Source organism: Pomacea canaliculata, linkage group LG5, assembly GCF_003073045.1.
Source record: "Pomacea canaliculata isolate SZHN2017 linkage group LG5, ASM307304v1, whole genome shotgun sequence".
NCBI classification, from domain to species: Eukaryota; Metazoa; Mollusca; class Gastropoda; order Architaenioglossa; family Ampullariidae; genus Pomacea; species Pomacea canaliculata.
This window is the reverse complement of record NC_037594.1, coordinates 16,977,878-16,999,378: the sequence shown is the minus strand read 5'-3', so window position 1 is coordinate 16,999,378 and position 21,501 is coordinate 16,977,878. Positions and strand designations below refer to the sequence as shown.

At 39.8% G+C, this 21,501-nt stretch overlaps 2 protein-coding genes across 5 annotated transcripts in view; one reads left to right on the top strand and one right to left on the bottom strand.

The window, feature by feature from the left end:
• Positions 1 to 128: 128 nt before the first annotated feature.
• Positions 129 to 12,130, bottom strand: LOC112564911 (E3 ubiquitin-protein ligase UHRF1-like). Of its 2 annotated transcripts, none has more exons than XM_025240020.1 (17): positions 11,884 to 12,130; positions 11,188 to 11,358; positions 10,960 to 11,043; positions 10,409 to 10,551; positions 9,951 to 10,166; positions 9,566 to 9,693; positions 8,351 to 8,537; positions 7,841 to 7,964; positions 7,578 to 7,685; positions 7,293 to 7,397; positions 6,608 to 6,714; positions 6,186 to 6,348; positions 5,862 to 5,999; positions 5,385 to 5,505; positions 5,029 to 5,174; positions 4,679 to 4,777; positions 129 to 3,685 (listed from the first exon to the last, which is right to left on the bottom strand). In XM_025240020.1, the coding sequence occupies exons 1-17, from the start codon at positions 12,034 to 12,036 to the stop codon at positions 3,536 to 3,538; spliced, it is 2,343 nt and encodes a 780-aa protein (XP_025095805.1). In that variant the 5' UTR covers positions 12,037 to 12,130; the 3' UTR covers positions 129 to 3,535. The 2 variants fall into 2 exon arrangements, with proteins under 2 accessions (XP_025095805.1, XP_025095806.1); XM_025240021.1 differs by having other exon boundaries at positions 9,951 to 10,163.
• A 3,931-nt stretch (positions 12,131 to 16,061) lies between these two features.
• The window catches only part of LOC112563618 (TWiK family of potassium channels protein 18-like), a 29,512-nt gene continuing 24,072 nt past the window's right edge, over positions 16,062 to 21,501 (top strand). Inside the window, exons 1-2 of one of the 3 annotated variants that reach the window (XM_025237778.1) lie at positions 16,062 to 16,217; positions 18,624 to 19,012. In XM_025237778.1, coding sequence (XP_025093563.1) covers positions 18,976 to 19,012 — 37 coding nt within the window. In that variant the 5' untranslated portion in view covers positions 16,062 to 16,217; positions 18,624 to 18,975. Of the gene's footprint in view, positions 16,218 to 17,453; positions 17,724 to 17,860; positions 18,194 to 18,623; positions 19,013 to 21,501 lie in introns of those variants that run through there. The other 2 variants (XM_025237780.1, XM_025237779.1) reach the window with 2 other exon arrangements.

Sequence of the window (21,501 nt, the reverse complement as noted above, 5' to 3'; positions counted from 1 at the left end):
CCGCGTAAACATCTCGATTTTATTAGCCTTAATTTTTCCAAGATTGCCCACAAGGCAGCGGGACCATGCATGCCTGGTTGTGAACATGTGGGGACCAGAACACATTTTTAAAAAGTACACAACTAGTATTAGATATAAAGCTTTAATTCGTTTCACGTGTCCTGTAGAAAAATAAGAATGAAACAAAACGATAACAGACAAAAGCGCAGACCCAAATATAAGAGGAAAAAAATAGCCTTTAAGGGGAGGTTGGGGTGCGGGCAGAAGTAAAACTGTTTTCATGTTTGGCCTCGTGATCACAAGGAAATCCTGAGTGAGCTTGTTCGCGAGCGTCAGGACACTTCTGTCTGAACTGCTTATCGTGTTTGTGATCTCGCGTGTCTTCTTTCCATCATCGATTTGGTCAACTGCCAATACTTTCACAATGTTTCTTCCGTCACGGTACAACCAGATAAAGGTCAATACCATAAATCTAAGCTTTCTGACGACATCAACAATAAGCATGCAACGGGTAGCCAAGGCAGCTTCAAACCTCTTAAGCTGCACTAAAACTGGCAAAGATTAAAGTTTCAAAAAATCTACAAAAAAAAAAAAAAAAAACAAAAAAAAAAAAACACAACAAACAATTGAACAACTAAATAGCATCAGCTTCAATGCAAAAGCTGTTTCATAAACTCAAACAGAGAAAAAAAAAAAAAAATCAGCAGTTGCTACTTAAAACATTTCAAACAAGATGCAATGAGTTTACATACGAAAGAAAACATGCAACTCCTGAAAATGCCCGTGTCTTTCACGAGCAACATATATTCAATGGTGTAATGTTTTAATCTGGAGGAAATAAAATGTCGGAGAGATCCTGACCTCGTTCATTTGATCGACTACATCCCGATCGAACAACTGAACAAATTTCTTCAAAAGAGGAACAATTCAAGTCCATCAATGCCCCAAGACTGAATACTGATCCTCTTGCATAGATGACTTTGACTACATTCAGGGTAAGATGGAAAATAGATATTTCTTAAAAGTGAGGGAAATGCATTCAACAGTTTTTAATTTTATTATTCCCAAGCTTATATGCCCATTGTCCTTCACCCCTGACTTCATTTGCTGACAACAAAGAGCGCCAAGCTATGAGATTATCACTTTTTGTTTATTTTTTAAATTCGTTGATTTTACCTGAACAAAAACTTTTTTATGATTTCAAGTTTTAAAGAAGCAAAACCAAAGTGTCATGCCCACAATGCCTTCAAATAAAACCCCTCTTTTAAAAGGAAAGAATGACATAAAATCTTCTTAATGGACAACAGAAATTACAAAGCAACTAATCCGAGGTATTCATTAGTGAGGTACACTGGCAAGCGTGCTGCCAGTTAACAGAGCTGAAACTCGTCAATGTAATCAAGCAATCAAAATATAAGTTGTCATCTCTAATATGTTTTTGAACAGTTACCAGTTTGCACTTGAACAAAGATATGGATTTGTGCTACACTTTATGTACAAGGGCAACATAAAAACCAGTGTAATAAAATCATATCACAGAATAAAACTTCATATATACAATCCTCTAAAATGCAGACAATGACATGCATCTTGAATAGCATAAAGTACTATAAACTATAATTTTCGGATTTATAGGACTAGTGGGGGTGCACATTATTTGTTATATACAAAGTAACAATGATAATTTTCAAACTTGAAAACGACATGAATCTAAAATACAAGTATTATATTCTGAAAGTTCAGGATTGAAAGGACTGGTGAGGTGCCACTTTTTCTCATGACTGGGTAAAACTTGCTGCAAGATACCCTTTACATTATTGATGCCTACAAAATGTGTACATCAATTAACACAAAGTCTCAGCTCTTATTAGCTGTGACCTTGACAAGGTATGGGTATTCACATACACTACTGGCATCTGTTGCTCATGGCGCAGTTCTTTCTGCAGACATATCTTAAGAACAGAAGGGTCTAGCCACCCAGATTTGAGGAAATAGACATCTTGCACCGAGCTTTACCCAATCGATTAAAACATTGTGAACCCCACTAACCCTTTAAAGAGATTAAAATAAGTGTAGAAACAAGGGTACCAGTACGATTTTAACATCTTCAGCAGATGACCACTTGGGTGCTGCCATATTTAACAAAGTCTGCCTATTTTTTGCATGGAACAGTAAAGATTAAATTATGATGATAGCACTCTTTTCATGGGAGAACTATTAATTGTCAACAGAATTTCAAAAGGTTCCATGAAATATAATTATGCCCATGATCAAACCCATGAACAGAAAATCCTACATTTAAATATAGACAAAACAATACACCCTGAAATTATTGGATTTTCATGTGGTCAAAACTGCATTCAACATTACTTGAGATGGACATCTAGAATACTAACACAAAAGAGCCAAAAATATTGTTTAAAAACTAGTCTTGTATTCCTTTCCAAGAAACAAGTACTACTACTTCCTGTCAGAAGCTTTAATGTTGTGAAAATACTTTGAACAGCATAAGACTGTAAAGATGTGAGAGATCTAGCATTAAACCGTTCCTTTCAAAAGTAATTTAAAGCAAGAAGTGTTGAAGAGAAAAATTATTTTCCCCAATTCTTTACAGAATGCAAGAAATACTCTGTATGTAAGCACAACTGAAAAATTCGAGACCTAGAAGAACTGGTGAGGAATAAACTACAGAAACAAAATTAGCTTCCCTTTTAACTGCAAGTTTTTTTTTTTTAAACTACACTTAATTTAATAAACTTAAAAAGGGACAAAAGCCTTACACATTTGCTTTCCCAATACCTTGAAATTCATTGGTAGTCTCCCTTTGAAGCTGTTGCAACCTTTTTTGTTATGAAAATACCTTTTGTAAGCAACGAAAACATTGGAGACTGCATCACTGCACTAAAATGTTATCCAATGAAACAAAGCCTAGCTACAGCTTAAGCAATCTTTAGGTTATAAGAAGCAGCTAATCCAGCTTTTCGCCTCAATTCATAGGCACTAGGTGTTTTAAGAAACATTAAAACAGCTCAAAAACAAAAACAAAAAACTCCTTAAAAAGAGGTGTATGTGTGTGGAGGAGGGGATATTTGCTGCCATGTTTTCAAAAAACCATATGCTTCACAGTATCACCACATTCATCCCATTCCTGGATATTGAAAATGTTTTGATGAAGGGTCAAATATGAGCATCTCCATTTCACCATGCTTACATTAAAAAAAAAAATAGGACAAATTTACTTTTGTCATTATGATCATGCATACATTTAAAATGCTTAAAGCATTCATTGATGTTTAGCTGCCTGGATTTCAGTTTCAAAATTTTTTCCATTCTCTTCTAGCAGATTTTCTTTGTCAGAATTATACAGAATAATGAAACTCTTTTGTACCTTGTTGTACCATACAATAGTGAGCAACAGTGGCCCACTATGTCTTCATCTAGAGCAATCACAGAATTATAATGGGCAAGAAACCCTTTCCAAAGTACTTTTTCTTAAATCACAAGTTTAACTTCAGACAGCTAGTGCAGGTGGCACTCATACTCTTCCTGCCTCGTAGCCAGGATAGAAATGTGCCAGGACTTTGGCAAGGTTCTGGTTGATAGGCATGGCCATATCTTTTGGCAAGTCAGAACGACAAGCTGGACAAGAGTAGACTTCTGCCTTGAAAGACCGTGAGATGCATGACTGGAGAGAGGAACAAAACAAAAAAATTAATTCTGCTGACACCACCACGGCACGATGTACTATAAATAAAAATATTTATGTAAAGAATATATATATATAATATATAAATTTATGTAAATACAAAAATATTTTATAGACTCCAAACACTAGTTTTTTTATAGTGGCAGAAGCATGGTTTCCACGCACCTAATTATGAAAATGTGGATTGTGGTGACTCAGAGGACAGCAGCAGTAGGCAGACCAGATTGCACACGTTGCAAAAGTGTTTAAAAGTGGCAAAACTACAGCTTGACCAAATACAGCAAACTAATTTATAATTTTGTATGGCCTACAAATGATGCCATAAATATAAAAAGCTTCCCCACCCCAAATTTTAGAATTTTGAAACAGGTGTGTATAAGATGGCACAAGCACAGGAAACCTCCACATTGCAGGCAGTTTGTTTGTTAGTGATTTATACCATGCCAGCAACTAAGGCTATATATATCATGGCAACAGTGCACGCACAGAAAACGAAGGTAGGCCTTCGTGTGCTCTATGCATGTCAGTAAAGTGTCCTCAGCGGCTCAGTGGAGGAAACCCTAGGGCCAAGGCAGAACAGTGTCAATTCTGAATTTTCTAAAGTTTGCTCCTTCACACCTGACAGAACTGCACTACCATAATTGGCTTGGACAGAATGAGCAACAATGTGAGTTTATTGATCATATTAAGAGAAAGGTACCTACAAATCTTTCCAATATAATGCAGGTTGAAGTTTGGTAAGTATTTTCATAGACAGTCAAAATACACACATAGTAAGGATGTGCACTGACAAAAAAACGCAATCTCTTGATTCAAAAATAAGACCAAAGGCATACTTACCCATAGCAGTTTTCGTACTAATCAGTAAAGTTATAATCTAATTCCCTGTAACACAAATTTTTTGACACTTTTTCACAAATTGAAAAAAAAAAAAAAATCGTGTGACGGTTAAAAAAAAAAACCAGTCTTTACCTTACAAAAGTTATGTGTGCACTGAAGTGTCACTGGTTTGTACAGGATCTCTTGGCAACAGATACAACTGAAGATCTCCTCCAACCGCTGCAAAAACTTCTGCACACACACACACACACAGAACATGTACTTATGTTGTAATGCTGGTAAAAAACAAGAACATGGAATATAAATGTGAAATTTGTGACAGTTTATCTTCATGGTTCAAGATGTCTACATTTTTATATGCAGCCAATGGAACTATTAAAAAAAGTTATTTTTTGGTTCTGCCTGATATCTTCAGCGTAAAAAAATTTCAAATAAATTACGAAGGAATATTGATGGAGTCACATGTAGCTGGCATAACCTACCTGCTTGCCTTCAGCAACTTTATCAAGAACACTTCCCCAAAGCTTCTCATTGACACTGTCAGCTTTTATGAGTGTCATAATGTCGGCATTCACCTCAAATGGCTGTGTTTTAGACTTCTTTACATTTTCTTTTTTATTAGGAGATGCTGAAACAAGATATAATCTGAATCTAAAATCTTTACTTTGGTGCATAGCACACTTCCAAAAAAGTCACACCCATTCAGGGCACAATACTATGCGTAATGTATCATGTATTTCTGATGAAAAATCAACAGAGACTTACTTTATGATATAATTTAAATTGCTATCTTCTAAACATTTGATTAAAAAAAACAAAACAAAAAAAAAAACAGTACCCTTCGCCTTTCTTTTTCGGCCTTTGGTCTTTGGAGCACTGTCCTCATTCTTTATCTCTTCTGCTTCTCCTACAGCCTCCTTCTCTTTAGCAGCTTGACTCTCCAAATAACCATCTGGATACTGTCAATAGTTAAGCACATTTAGAAACACCATAATACTTTGCCTTCCCCCTTCCTCTTTTGACATTAATGCTAATAATACTGCCCAATTCTTACGCAAAACCATGATTTGGTAAAATATAGAATAGTTTCAACAAGATAAAACATCCTTCTAAGGTAGCAGCCCTTCCACCAAACGAAAGTACAGCAACAAGAAACATCAGAAAAACTCAAACTGCATCCTCAGCACAACAGAGTAACAAGCTAAGTTTAAACATCATCCCTTCCCAAATTTGCCGTCTGAAAGAGGTCACCAATTGTCACTGTAGTGGAAACAATCAGAAAAATTTGCTGTCTAAGCAATATTTCTTTTCTCACCTGCATGGCCAGGCCCAGCTCCTTTGCACGCTTCTGACCCTCCTTGGTCCATGGTGCTGGTGCAGGGTCGTCACGGCGCAGAAGGTATCGCCACACCAGGAATCCAGACTTGCCCTTTTCTGCCCAATATTTCACAATCTGGCGACCAATTGATTCAGTCAAATATATAACTGTTCACATTTGGACAACTAGAAAAAATAGCTTATAAAAAGCAATTAGAAAAGTCAAGAATAAAATTTGATCCAAAAGTTTCTCTTTATACACCCCCCACCCATCTTTCAAAGAAATAGTACATATAGTACAAGAGAATCATAAAGCAATTACCTTGTAAATGCCGTCATATCTGTTGCCTTCTTCAGGAGCATACTTAGAGTGTTTGCGCCCCTTACAATTCCGCACAACTCGCACTGGCTTACCACCCTTCCAGTCTTTTGCCTCTGCCCCAGTTTTATCATTGATCGGTGCATTGCAGTTTTTGGCAAGAGCTCTGCAGTTTTTAAAAAAAAATTTACACATGAAAGAAACAGGAGAAAAATGGCTCATGAGATATTTGTAGCAATTTAGGGGACATTAATGGGAGAACAGATCTCTGGATCAAAATGAAAACTCTGAACATGTTTTCTCTCTACTTAATAAAATCTACTCACTCATCTCCCAAAACTGCTTAGAAATAAACTGTTACAGCAAAGTAAAATGTAATGCCTATAGGTACTCAAGTAACAGTACAATAACCTGTGTTCACTCACCTGTTCATTCTGGTCAGCTTTTGGTCACATGACTGTTCAGCAGTGCGTTTGTTGCCGGACAGATCTCTTCCTCCACTTCCCGTGTAATAGAACTCATCCCCATTATCCTGCAATCAACATTAGCATTTTAAGTTCTTTAAGCCTTCTCGGATGGCTCCAGACACACAGTTATAACTATCTGCTCTGCTACAAATTTGTTGGCTATTAGTAATAATATTTTTGTAGTGCTTCTCCAATGATTTGCTCAAAGCACTTTACAGACGTCATAGAAAGACCATGCACCCATATTCTCATGTAACAGACATGCTCACTTCTACAACAGACTTCAGAACACAACATCAATACACACCCACATTATGCACACTCATAGCCAGGACAGGGTTGCAGGGAAGTCTTTGTTCTGAAAAAACGGCCGTGTTTTTGTCTTACTTAACAGGACTCTAAGAAACTTGGTGTAAGAAGATGAGTGAAGAAGTTGTGCAGGAGGATAGATGAGAGAGAGAGAGAGTGAGTTTGAAGAGGTACTGAGGACCAGTGCCAAAAAATGGAAAGGTATTATTACGGAATAAGACAATTTGCATGGTAGCAAAACAAATCAAAACCATTTTATCAGTGAAAGTTTGAAGGCCATGATGCCACATCCAAGAAATGATATAAAAGAGCAAAATAACACACTCAGACTTACAGCATCATCTTCATAACCACCAGATAAAACAATAGAAAATGCACCATCATCCTCTCGTCCATGGATGCCTGCGACATGGGGTCTGTGCACACCAGCTTCACTCACCTGTTAAACCATTGCCGGCTACATTATCAAAAGCATGAAAACAAGTTACCACATGCAGTAAGCTCTCAATATATCTAAACCAGCAACTTTCTTTACAGCAAGTGTGAGTAGCTTTAGCTTGTCTTGACATTTTAGAGCAAAGAAATAATAATTAAAAAAATAAATAAATAACATCCATACCTGGACTCTGAATTTCCACATGGTGCCCACTTCTACACCAGGAACAGGACCATAATGATTTGAAGGCACTATTGTGCATTCCTTTGTCCTTCCTACACATGCCATGCCCTGTTAAAATTTAGCAAGAAGTTAGCATAATGAACATTTAGAGGGTGTTGTACGTGTCTGAACAAAAGAAAGAAAACTCACAAACTATTTCAATCTACCCAGGCAACAATGCATTCTTCACAAGCAGGAATGAATGACTTAATGAACTAAATCACCTTGCCCCAGTCTCGGCTGGTGTTGTTTTTGGAAGAAGCCATTTTGGCTTTTTTCTTGCTCTCCTTTAATTTCTCACCAGCCTTCACAACTTCATTTTCATCATTTTTGCATTCTGGACAATACCTACCACAGAAACAGTGCATGATGTGATCAACTTCATAACAAAGCTTTCTGGACAGAAAATTTTCTCCCTTACACCAGGAAAATGTTTTTGATAAAAATACAGATTTATGGGTGTGCCTTAGGTCTACTTAGTTTCTATGCTCCCAATGATTACCCATTTACCTGAGATATCTTAGTCATAAATAGACAGGCCAAGGACAAGGCTGAGAATGAAAGTGGTGAAAGAAATAAGGTGAGTTAAGATAACTCAAGGGCAACCCCAGAAAATGTGTAAGAGAATGCACCAAGATGTAAAATAATAATTTAGGTCTGCATTTAAGTAGATTACAAAGTAAAAAAAATTTTCCCCCCAAATTTAAAACAGCTAAACTGTCAGGTAAACATACCATTCATCTTCTTGTGGAACAGCAGTCAGAGGGGGATTAAGACACTCCAAGTGATAAGCTTGATCACATTCATCGCACATAACCTGCTTTTCAGGTTCATTCTTCCCACCACATACACAACATGCACAGTGCTTGCATTTCCTCCGTGGATTGTCCTGACAATGATCACATTCTGGTTTATTCTGACCTGCAAGGAAAGTTACAGGAAAAAAATTAGGCAGGCAAAAAAGTAGATGTGTAGTGAGGCAGCAGCAATTTCTATAAAAAAGCATAAAAGCAAAAGGAAAGCATTTAAAACAATACAACAGTTATATCACATATTACAGAAAAGAACAGTAGAAAGCGAGGCAAAGGACGTCAGACCACATGAGCCCAACTGAGGAGGGCTGCCCAAAACCCTGTTGCTGGCTGTTGCGGACCTATGCTCCTCAAGGAGTAACAAGAAACTAAACCAATCAAATATTAACTCTTAGAGCACAATCATGGCCTTGCCAGCAAAGCTTGAGACAGGGATGTGGCCAGCTCACATGATCAAAGAAAAGGTCTACTGTTGGTTGACAAGGGAAAACCAATCAGAAAGTTTGTGTTTATTCTCAGGTTTTCTTCTTGCAGTTTTTGGGCCATTTTTAATCTGCTCTGAGTGATATTTTGATTCTTTTCTTGCAAATAAGTGGCGCATTGAGCAATTTCGCTGAAGATAACTTTGATGGTGACGCCAGCGGGAGTCTGTTGTTGATAATGACTCTGCCAGTGATTTTTGAGACATCTGTGCCAGTTTGTTTGCTGCTAGGTTTTTGCCAATGTTATCGATAAAGGCATGTAGCCTATGTGGATGGGTTGATTTGTTTTTAACAGTGAACTGTGAATTTTCTTGCTGTCACCAGAAGGAAAAAAAAGGCATTTTTCATTCCTTTTATTGAAAAGTTCAAGCTTCCTCCCTTGCAAAAATGTCTAGACTTTTTTGGTCTAAAGTTTTCCTGAGAGCAGCAATGATAAAAACAAACACCACCCACTGTTGTCATTACCATCTTCAATTTTAAGCCATTGTTTTAGTACGTTCTTATACTTTTATGCAGTGCTAAGAGGGTTAAAAGGCATTGCCAAACAAGAATCAGTTACATCTGTCATGTCTCAAGAAGAAAATCTCCAACCATTTTAACCCCATAATTTCAATACTTGAAAGCTTTGAAGAAAAAAAAAAGGCAAATATTTTACGTTTGGCTGGCGAAGCACTAGGGTCGAGCATAAGGTCTTTCTTTGTGAGTTGTGTGCCAGGCTTTTCAATATCAAACAGCTCGCTGATAAAGAGCAGTCGGCAATTTTCTAAAGGCATTAAGTCAGATCTGTAAGCATAGGCAAACAGCTGTATTATAACCTTTTATAACCCTAATATAATGCAAAATCTTTTATACATTTTAAAACAATAGTCGAAACATAAAAAGGTTATATGGGCTATCTATCATGCTCATGTATACAGAGTACAATCACAAATTATAATAGTGCAGAGCATAAGATTCTAAGTGAACGTAACTCAACCTGTTTCTAAGATTTGGAAAAAAAAAAAAAAAATGTAAAAAATGGGGTGGGCATAACATCTCACCCAATGTAGAGAGTAGCATAAAGTTCCTTTGTTGTTCTGGTGTTTCGTTTTCTGCTGATGAGACAGTCATACCAGAAACCACGCACATTTGGGTCATCATAATTGTAATTAGCCATAATCAACTGGCCTTCTTTCACATCTTCAAATTTCAGAATGTGGCGTGCACGTGGTCGTATGTCTTTACTTTTCATTTCCACAACATCATCTTCATACCTACTGAGAAGACAAGAGAAAACAACTCTGAACAAAAATAATTAGCTCCCAGCAGGTTCATAAGAAGAAAGATTTTTTAACAAAAAAAACTGTCTCTAATAAGTCTCTGCTGTTCTGATCCTTTTATATCTCACTGACCATTTCTCTTGGATAAAAAAAGCTCTTAAAAGAAGTCTATTTACAATTCAGTTTAACTATCTGTCACGATTTATAACTATAATATTCAACTTTATATAAAGTCTCACGTTTCAAACTGTATCTTGTAGATAAAGCCATCAGTCTGGTTTTGACTGTTCGATGTTTCACTTTCTTCTTTGACCACTTCCAAAATCTCTGCTTCAAACCATGCTCCCATGGTAACATCTCGGGCATCAATAATGTCCCCAACCTAAAGCAGTGAAAAAACAAAATGTTTTTCAATTTTGTCAAGCTCACTAGAATACTCTATAAAAGATTGTGACTGGGAAATTTAAAGAAAATGAGGCTGCTATACATGAGTTTGCCAATGTGATACATTATGCAGGGCCAAAAGTATCAAAGATGATTAAGCATACTGCTTGATTAAAATTAAACTAATACTACTTTTATCAAGTAATTTTTATTTGACTATTCATTGCATGGGAAGAGTAGCATGTACCTAATCAGAATAATTCTCATGGCACTGCAGCATAGGACTGATGACATACGAGGGGAAAAAAAGCAGCAACAATGTACCAAAAAAAGTGAAGGATATATATATAATGCAACCAAATGTCAACAGGATAATTTCAAATTTACTTTCAGCTTAAATATTGACCTTGTACAGGCTTCCCTGATCCTCTGTGGATTCATACCAGGATGGACTGCTGGATAGTTGCTTTGCCTCAAGATCTCTGGCTGGCTGGTAAAAATTGAGACCAAACAAACAAAATAGGATTGTGTAACAATCAAAACTGTCCATTGTGAATTTTTTCATTTCAACAAATAATCAAGAATTTTTTTATTTAAGTAATCGGGTGGGTGGACAGGGAGGGTAAAACAATACCTCTTTGTTCTCTTTGTCAGAACTGTTACTCTCATCACTAGATTCTCCAGTACTTGGGCTGGCTGCTGATGTTGAAGCACATATTGGTTCTGAAGCTTTTATCCTGATCATCAACTGAATAAGGTCATTCAGCCCAACATCATAGTCGAATAGTGTATGTCCATCCTCCAACTGTCCAAACACAAATTTTACTTCCTGTCAATGATAGCTGTGCAGAGTGGGCTAAAATTTATCAGGTCATTACTACATATTCATTTATGATGCTCTTTGATAAGCTAAGCACGACAATATAAATCCAGTAGAGTGCGCGCGCGTACACACACGTGTGTTTAATACACATTTTATGAGAAAGCCAATCACATTCGTACTGGTGGACAGATCAGCTGAAAATGGCATAACGTCCTTACTTAATCACAATCTAATAATCAGTGTCATAATTTAATGATTTTCTTATTCTATAAGTAAGGGTATCGATTATCATACATCATATACACACTGTTATTAACCTCAAATAGCTTCCTACTTAAGGATCACAGACTGATAATGATCTGCATGAAATCATCTAATTTTCTGTCTCCATTGCGCATACTCGACTGAGTGAAAAGGACATGATCTTATATTTAATAAAGAATAGTTCGTTCGCCGGAAAGCACACTTTAAAAACATTAACAGCATTTCCATTATGCTCACACTTACCTGTTTCCCACGATAGAAAAGCCGTTGCTCAGAAGGCTGGGCATCGAAGAGTGTTACCAACCGTTTTCGTAACTCCTCTATCTTAGTCAGCTTCGACAAACTGTCGACGCGAACAGTCTTTTTACCATCGATTGTTCTAACTTGGATCCACATGATCTTTGTGCCAAAATATACCGATTATATAAATCGCTGCTCTTGAGCTAAACAACACCATGTGAAATCTTGGCGGGAAATTTTGATCATGTGACCTAGAGACTAAACGTTTCTTAGACGCAGAAGTGTACTCTAGAAGGGAGCTAACTCGAACCGTCCTCTAGCACTTCGTATTTCGTGATCTTTTAGAAAATTATCCCTGCTCTCTTCTCAAATCCAAGAAAATGCCACAACTAAACGAAAGCAAACAAACAAAAGCAATTATAAATGTTAAATAAAATCACAAAATAAAGAATAGTCAACAAATAACTTAAAATAAACCATGTCTTCAAGCTATGTTGCATGGCTTATGCATTCCATGAAAATCATAAAAAGCATTCTACGGTTAGGATATCCAATACGATTGCAGATGTGCAACAAACCTGGTTAAGACGCCTATATATGGTGTTTTTTTAATTTTAAATGACCTGTCCCGATCAACCACGTCTCGAGTCTCAGCACACACACTCTATGTACACACAAACAACATTTCTCTCTCTCTCTCACTCTCTCACACACAAAATGTAGCTTACAACTGCATTCAAACATCCAGAGGTGGCCTTTAGGGGTTCCACTAGGCAAATGACAATCCCCGCAGGATTCCACTGCCTTTGCAAACAGCTGGGGAAGGGGAAAGCTTTTAAAACTATTTTTGTCAGTGAAACTCAACACTCTTCTCACTCTGCTATCTCCTCTCCACCCTTGACGAGGTCCTAATTAAATAAGTTATCGTTTTAGTTTTATATGCGTGTGCGCATCACCGTGAATGCAGGGCCCGTACCAACTTCTCAAGCATTTCCAGTCTTCTGAACGTGCGCACATTTGCGTGTCACACAGTTCTGGTTTAGTTTTGTCTCTCATATCTGTTCCAAACGAATTTTCTTACGGTTGTGTGTGGATCGGAAAGACTTGATTTCTTCTCTCGGGTCACGCACATGTCGCTTGGTTTTCGTCGAAAGGCACAGAACCGGCAAAATACCTGCTGACGTTTCACATAAAAAAAAAAAAAAATCAAGAAAAAAAAAAGCATGTCACATAAAAATATCGAATAACTCGATCCTGACTGAGAAAACAAATTTTTTATTTGTGTTTTTTGACCTCTACAGTGTTATCGTGCGTGTTAATCCATATAATACATAACATAATGTGCAGTTATAAATACAAATTATACATATAGAGAATATATATGGCATGATGATGACAATGACAGTGAAGATAATTGTTACTAATATATGGCATGATGATGACAATTATGATGAATTTTATGAAACAATCGATATATCGTATTCATCATCAACACGTACCGTTGTCCTGATGGTCGACGTCATCGTTGTCATCTTCATCATCATTATACTCTTCTTCGTCATCGTCGTGCTTTTCACCATCAACGTCATCTATAAAGATGCAAGACAAAAATAGAAAATTGGAAAACAAAAATGGTCATCGATTTTTTTTCCACGTTCACCTGAGGTAGACAAAGCATTTCTAATTCTCTGGATTTGCGAGGGATAATAATAATAATAATGCAACATTTATAAAGCGCATACTCACACTCCTAAGCGCTTAAAAACAAGAGCAAAACATGGACAGCATACGAGGGACAGGAAAACAAACAAATAACATATAAACTATAAAAGAATAAACAACCGTACTAAACGAAAAATAAAATCAAATACACAAAACACAAAGAGGAACCAAATAACAAGAACAAGAGCTGAGAGTAACATGATATTGCAAACAGAAGGGCATGAAAAAGGACTAGCATTATGGGAAGGGTGTTAGCAGTAATGTTTACGGAAGAGGTGAGTTTTCAGTGCACGTTTAATGGACTCAATAGTGGGCAGGTGCCGGATATGGAAAGAGAGAGAGGTCCATTGTTTCGCTGCACAATAACTAAAAATCCTGTGGCAAAATGTTCTTGTTTTGGTGACAGGAAGAGTAAGGAGACGATCATGGGACGAGGAGCGGAACTGTTTAGCTGGGATGTCAGGGACAAACAGTTCAGAGAAATAATCAGGGCAGGTGCCAAAACAAAGAAATTAAAACACAGCACGGACAGTTTGTACTGGATGCCAGAACGGGTGGGAAGCCAATGTAGAAAACGAAGGCGAGGCCGGGTGGCGTGGTCCCGTTTCCTGCTCTAAGCACCAGACCTGCAGCAAAGTTCTGTACTTTCTGGAGTTTGCGAAGAAGGTATACAGGGCAGCCAGCAAGGAAGGATTACAGTAATCAAGTCTGGATAAAACAAACACACAGACAGGATGTTGGTAGCGTATAGACAGAATGTGACGGATGGCGCTGGTCTTGTGTAGTACATAATAAACAGACTGACAGACAGCTGTAACTTGTCTATCATAATAGGCAGACTGACAGATAGCTGTGACTTGTTTAGCAAGAATCATGTCTTCAGAGGACAATAAAGGTGATGGTGGTTTCTCCCACCTTGATGTGACTTGGTGGACAAACTAGTGAAGATGGATTTCTTCTTCTCGAACATAGGAGGGATTCCGTCTTATCATCATTGAAAAGATGAAAGATGACTATATAAGAAAGATTAAACATGTCTTTATAAGTTTTTTATGAATAATTTTTTTTTTAATCAAGACTGTAATTGATTCAAGATTTAATGGCAATACGGTACTTCAGGAGCACTAATTAATGTTAGCAAAATCAGAATTAATTGTCTTTGAGAAAAAATTCAAAACCTTAGATACCTGTACCAGCAAGACTGGGTGATGTGTGTGGGTGGGGTGGGGGATGTGGAAGTCAGGGTGTGGGTTAAGGGAGGAACTCCGTGAATTAAATGGTAAAGGCAGGTGCACAGTATGTCGTCTGTGGGGTTATAGGTGAGAGAAATAAGTCTTCACAATCAGACTTATGGTCGGTGCTATATATTCCATCAGATATTGCCTCTGTGTGTGTGTCCCGCTCACTATGAGTCATTTAATACTAACTTCATTTGTTGAATCACGCTCATCATTTCCTGTCTTTGATGCAATATAACATGATCTCTAGACGATAAGCTTCATGTTTCGCACGCTCCTGACATCTCCATGAACATATTTTCGCAGAGTGTAAGGTTAAAGGCAACATCCTGTGGAGGATTCCTCTTGGGTACAATATCCAAGTTTTGTCATGCAATAAACACATTAGTGTGGGTGGTTTTGCTTAGCTCCCGGCTTTGTCAGTAAACATTGCTTGATGGTGATTCCGTTTCAGCTCGCACGTGCTGCGTGGTTTCACTGACGTCACAGCTTTGCCACAAATTTTAACATTTAAAGGTTCACTGACAGCCACCCGGCAGACGGCAAAATGAAATCGAGTACCAGTGTCCTCGGCAGGCTCTCGTTCGTTTGATCTCTGTTTGTAAAATTACATTCCTCCCGTCACCTCTCACGCCCTCCGCGTCGCTGTACAAATTTGTATTGCCGCCTGTACATTCATTTATTACTGTTTATTCGTTATGACCAGAGCGAAACACCATCGATCTCGCTGAAATTGTGCCGTCTCCGCCGAGACAATGCCTGACCTGTTTCAGTGGACAAATCAAGCAATTAAACACGTGGGTGAAGCAGAACAAGCAGTGGCCCACCGACCAGCTCCCCTTCCCCCTATCCCCTACCCCCCCGCACCCCTTCTCCACTGTAGGTCTCTGGTTAGCGATCAGTGGCCGACAATGCACTCGTGTAATGCAGCAAACAATAACATGGCCACTTTTCATGTAGGACAATAATGATTGCTTCGATCGTTTGTTTTGCACACACAGCGCTAAATTGTTAGGAGCATGCTGGACACTATGTAGTTTTCCGGCACAGTGGGGTGGATGGAAAAGGAGGGGATAGGGAGCGAGTATTCAGCAGAACTGTGAGTGCTGTCCCTTTCCCCCCCGCAGTTGTCCTCCGCTGCCCTGGAGGGTGAAACGAGGGGAGTGTGGAACATCGACCTACGAGCTCCAGCAACATCCGTCGCTACTGTCCTTCCCCCACCCCACCCCAGGGCAGTCCGCGCGCATCTGTCGCACCACTTCTCTCTTCACACATCTCTGAGGTTCTGTCTGTGGCGCGCGCTGGAACATACAGAGTAAGGTTTGGGAGCGCGAGCATCTTTTGCTGAGCTTTCTCTGACCATCACTCACCTTGCAGGTAAGAACAACTTGTTTTTGTGTCATTGGGTCCCAGGTGTCATCAGTTGGCACTTTGCAGGTGAATACAACTCTATGTGTATTCACTGTACGATGTCGACCTTTCGAGCTTCGGTGTTCGTGCAACCATGTCGCTTTTGCTCTTCAAAGAGAGCCGCTAAGCCATGCACTAAACTGCAGTTGCCGATTCATCTAAAAGGTTTTTCAGGGCAAAGTTCAACACGACCTTTAGTGCATGTGCTGATGGTGAAAATACTGTAACGCAGGCCAACAGACAACATCTCTCAACAAACATTTTCTCCGTTACCCACGATTTCTCACGAACAATTGGTCTTTCAAGACAGCGGATCGTTCAAGAAGGTTACACGCGGAGATATAACAACTAGTCGTAGTAAGCGCCAGAAAATTCGAGAATAGGTCCAACAACGCTAGCCAGCTGAGTGAATTAAAATACATGTATAACCAAATATTAAATATACAGGAGAGGGATGGGTGATGGAGAAGGGGAGAATAGTACACACGATCATTTCAACGGAGAAAAGGATGAATAATATGGACGAAAGGCATCGACCGAAAGTGAAACAAGTGCATGTGTCTGTGAACATCTGCCAACACTACGTCAGTCTGGTTCCCCCTTCCTCCACACCCTTTCTCTACTTCCCTACAAATGTCCTATGCATTAGCACAGATGAACGGGTGGCTGACTGAATGCATTGCTGAACTTGTATACATGGGACTGGTTATGGTCTAGCGATGCGTCACAAAACACATGTCCTCAGAACAATCCCTGAAGATGAGAGAGTCTACATACGCATCAAGAAAAGTAGATAGTTATATGGATTGTTAAACGTCACCAGAGTCCACAGTTTGTAACCAACGGAAACCTGGCTGCGTTACAACGTGGGTTTGGTGCATGAAGCAAGTTTTGGTTCTAGTCCTCCTAAAGGCGGGTTTTGTACCGAAAGGTTTCACATGTTCGATTGAGACGGGAAGAAATGTATTGTTATTGACATTTAATATTTATGTGCATTGACAGGAAGAGGGGAAGGAAGAAAGCTAAGTGAATTGGAGACAAAATACGAGGCCCTCAAGTAGCTCTCGTGATGCTCTGTACAATGCCAATAAAGAGGGACGAGGGGAAAAAGGTGGCGAGGGTGAAAAGTTCTGGCGCACGTTCAGTCTGGTGCTGGTATAGCTCCTAAGTGAGAAAACCACACCACAAAAAAAAACTTTGTAGACGTCAACAAAGGGTATGCGCAGTTGCCCTGTTGTTAGCTACTTTCCCCTCGCTCTTACGAAGAGCACGTACACAACTACACAGTCTGGATGTCCTGTTTGTCTCTTCAAGGGCAGGTCGCTCCATGGGTTGCCCTCCTAAATATGCTTCTTTGGATTTTTCTCCAGACATCGTTGTCATTCTGTGTCTGTGTTGCTTTCATCTCTCTCGCTTTCTCGTCCACGCCAGCTGTTACTGGATCATCCAGCAGCCATGATGGAAAATTGTCAGGTTTGGACGCAAAAATTAATGTTTCTACATATTGAGTATGCATATTTCACAATGTTTATTTTTTATTTCAGTATACGCAGCTGTTCGATCAGCTCGCTGATCAAAAGAGGTAAATGAATCACACAGTGAGCTATGTATAACAGTTTTTTCTGTACGGTTTCGCGCATCACCAGTCAAGGTTCCCATCACACAGCTCTATTGGTACAGCCAGCCTCCCACTAGCGACAGGTGGAGAGGAAGCAGCGTGCGATGACAGACAAAGTCTACGTTTGATACGAATCATCATCATCATCTGAATGTGCAACACCAGGAGAGAGCTCTGCACAGCTGTTACAGCGGATGTAGACTGCCGGACAGGGGAAGGAGACGAGCGCTCAGTAATTTACAGCAAATTGCTTTTAATTCAAAACCTTTCTGTGATCACAGTCAGCCTGCCGCTTTTATTGTGACCAGATTTGAAGCCTACTTCGGTATGGAAAAAAGCCTGAATGTCAAGTTTGCTATAGTCATACATTTTTTTATTTTTTTTAAATTTATTTATTTTTTGCTGTAAGCTTTGAAGGTAAAAGGATTGACGATACCTTCTCATGGTAGTCATATGTGTAGCGAATACGGTAAGTGGTTCAATGTATTCATAGCACAGCATGTGTCCAACCATCTTCTAAAGTTGATAATTGAGCCTCCCCTTTGCTAGGGAGGAAGCGGGAGGGGAGGTTTTTTTTTTTTTTTTTAACCGTCATAGACCCAAGCGAGTTTCGAATCAGAAAACCGGAAGTCTTAATTAACTACCAGACCACCGTACTTTCCATGCAACCTTCATGTCCTGCTTTGTCCATTTTGCTCTTTCGTCTACATTAAAACAAAACCGACATACGATTTAAACAAAATGTAACTCCACAGCCACCTCTCTTCACGTGCAAGTGCCAGAGGAGTCTGGAGCATCCAGGATCAATCGCACCCAAGCACACCGCAGGCTAGCTCGACTCTCCGCAAACCCCGGTCCACAGGGCGGCCCGCTGGTCTGCCCACTCCACCCGCCCACAAGTCTGGCCATGAATGAAGGGAAGACACGGCGCCCCGACACGATGTGAATAAAGTGGCGGCCGCCAAACTTTCAGTGCACGCGATCCAAGGGGACTGTGCATAGCTACAGGGACGCCTTCTCGTCCACATACTTCTATTGACAGAGCCCAGCGCCTCGAGACACGGAGGGCAACGGCCAAGTCTCGTGCATCGCTTTCTCCAGTTGAAAATGTCGATGGAGATGGAACTCCGGCCTACGATGGCAGGTAAGTGTTTTTTTTTTTTAATTTTTAAATTTTTATTCTAAGGCACAGACGTCAAGTTCACACATGTGCACTGACTCACCGAACGAGAGAGAGAGAGGGTGTGTCTGACAACATAATTCATTCGAGGTATTGAAAACAGGTTTCGAAACTTTCTACACACACTCAAGCACAGTCGATCAGAGATGTCAAACCTCACACACACAGATATACCTAGTGTATACCGCAGTTGTACTCAGATTACTCCGAGAATGTTACAGAGGCGTCTACGTGTAGACAGCCTGTCGGTGTGAAGAGCTGTTTGCTCTGTGCGTGCCCGGGGGGAAGCAGTGCACGCATGCGTACAACCGACCTTGAGTCGCGTCACGCCAGCCTCTCGCGCCCATCTCGGTGTAACGGTGCGACTCACAAATCCTCGCGAGATGTTCGACATCGGCAGTTGCCTAGTGAGACGACCGGGCATCTTGCCAGTCAAGCCTCTCCTTCCTTTCTTCCTTCCTATTTCTTACAATCATTCCATCCACGCTTTAGTCATCGAATTCTCGGCTATGCATAACCGGCACAACGGGATTTGTACGCTGTATTGTCCTATGTCTCAATGCCTCGTAAATGTTGGGCGTCTGGGTTTTATATTTTATCGACATTCTTTACGACACGCTTTGCCACTATTTCCTCTCGTCTATCAAATGACACGAATGTGACATGGTCAGCGTGCTCGTGTGTAAGTTGGCAGACTGGCTACACTTCCGACCGCACCTCCGCAAGATGCAGAATGACAAACACTCTTAATTGTCTCCATCTCGTGACCTGCCCTACTGAACCCTGTCTCAACGTGTGCTTATCGTGTAAACACTACTGCAACATTTTTTTTTTAAAAGGGAGCAAGAAAAAGAAATAAAATCCTGGCTAGAGCTAAAAGGTGTACATTTACTGTCAGCCAGCATTGACTGCCACAACATCATCGATAAAACAGCGCTGTCCTTTTTTTCCAGCGTCTATGACAGGTGACAGAACTGCTTCGACTACCGAAGAATGACGACCACCAGAAGTAGATTGTAATGATTCTGTAGCCAGTCACTACCATTGAAAGGTGTTCAGATTTGAGAAACTAGGGAAAAGACTTTACGACAGATGTTGGCGAGGTTTGGTTTAGTCGGCTGCTGGTCTTTAGGGGTCTCCGTACACTTGAATGCACACAATGAAGGTGCTTGTCGTCCTTAACTCCTGATCCTTGTTACTGAAACTGCGACTAACAATCTAACAAACACTGGCAGTAGAGAGGCAGACCATGTAACTGGAGCTATGAAAGCTCATTATTATTGGTTGCAGGAATGTGAAAACACTGAAGCAAACAGGAAAATTACCATAGGCCTTCAAGAAATACATCTATAACGACTTAATCATCTTGGAATTAGAGAACCACGTAGTACATGCAAAGGAAAGAGAACTCCTGCAAATGGTGACAATATATTATGGTCTGAAAGAAACGATTACCTTCTCAAAGAACGGGTTACAGTGATTGCCCATAGCCAACACAAAAATTCCCTACTAGAATGGAAACCAATTAGCAAACGCCTGCTGTATGCCAGACAACTCCGTCTTCATTAACCTTCCGTCCTGACCAGCTACGCACCTAATGATGAGGCAGAGAAAGAAGACTTTCACAATAGTTTACAGGCAGCAATGGAAAATATTCCAAGCCATGACATGATGAAAGTATAGGGAGATTTCAATGCTAGAGTAGGCAGCAAGAACTAAAAAATATTCTGATCAACAGAAAGGCCATTTTCATAAGTGATTCTGGTGTTCACAAGCATCATAGCGAGTCTAAATGACAATGTATGCGTCTTGTCGGGTAGTGTGATGAGGCTATCATATGTCAAAGTGCATTGCAGCATCTGTCACAGACGAGACGGAGAGGTCTGTCTCAGCTGCTGGCCTCGCTAACGCACTGAAGTGAACTTTTGAAGCCTCGTACGATTTTCTTGTTCTTGTTTATTGCCTCAGCAATTAGGGTCACAAGGTCTGGCCAGCCGTGGAGGACGGGGGACGCGCGACTGATGCGAGATAACTCGATATTTTGCGAGAAATAAAGAGAGCACTGCGTAGTTTATGCACTTACCATCGACCTCATAGCACATGTGTACAGTTCGCTAGCGTGTCTTTCTTGTAAGGTGTAAGGGATGATCGAAGACAGCCGAAAGGCAAAAAAAAACAAAACAAAAAAATAAATAAAAAATAAAAAATCTCAGCAAAACAAAACAGTACTCTTGAAATACTTCAAAATATATATTGTCTGTCGCTACGTGTGTGGGTGTTCTCGGTGACAGAGAGAGAAAGGAGGAGAGAGAGAGGAGGACGGCAATCATAAAGGATGATGACCAGTTGCACGTCTTCAAAGAATAATAATATCCGTGGATTTGCACTGCTTCCCTTTCGCCGGCTTGTGAACTCATGGTTTTCCAGAAAGTGGCATTCTGCAGGCAGCCATT

Coding starts and splice junctions, on each gene's coding strand:
- LOC112564911 (XM_025240020.1), bottom strand. CDS start 12,036: ATGTGGATCCAAGTTAGAACAATCGATGGTAAAAAGACTGTTCGCGTC. Junction 10,167..10,408: donor TACAAGATACAGTTTGAAAC/GTGAGACTTTAT, acceptor TTGTCTTCTCAG/TAGGTATGAAGATGATGTTG. Junction 8,538..9,565: donor TAGTGCTTCGCCAGCCAAAC/GTAAAATATTTG, acceptor CTTTCCTTGCAG/GTCAGAATAAACCAGAATGT.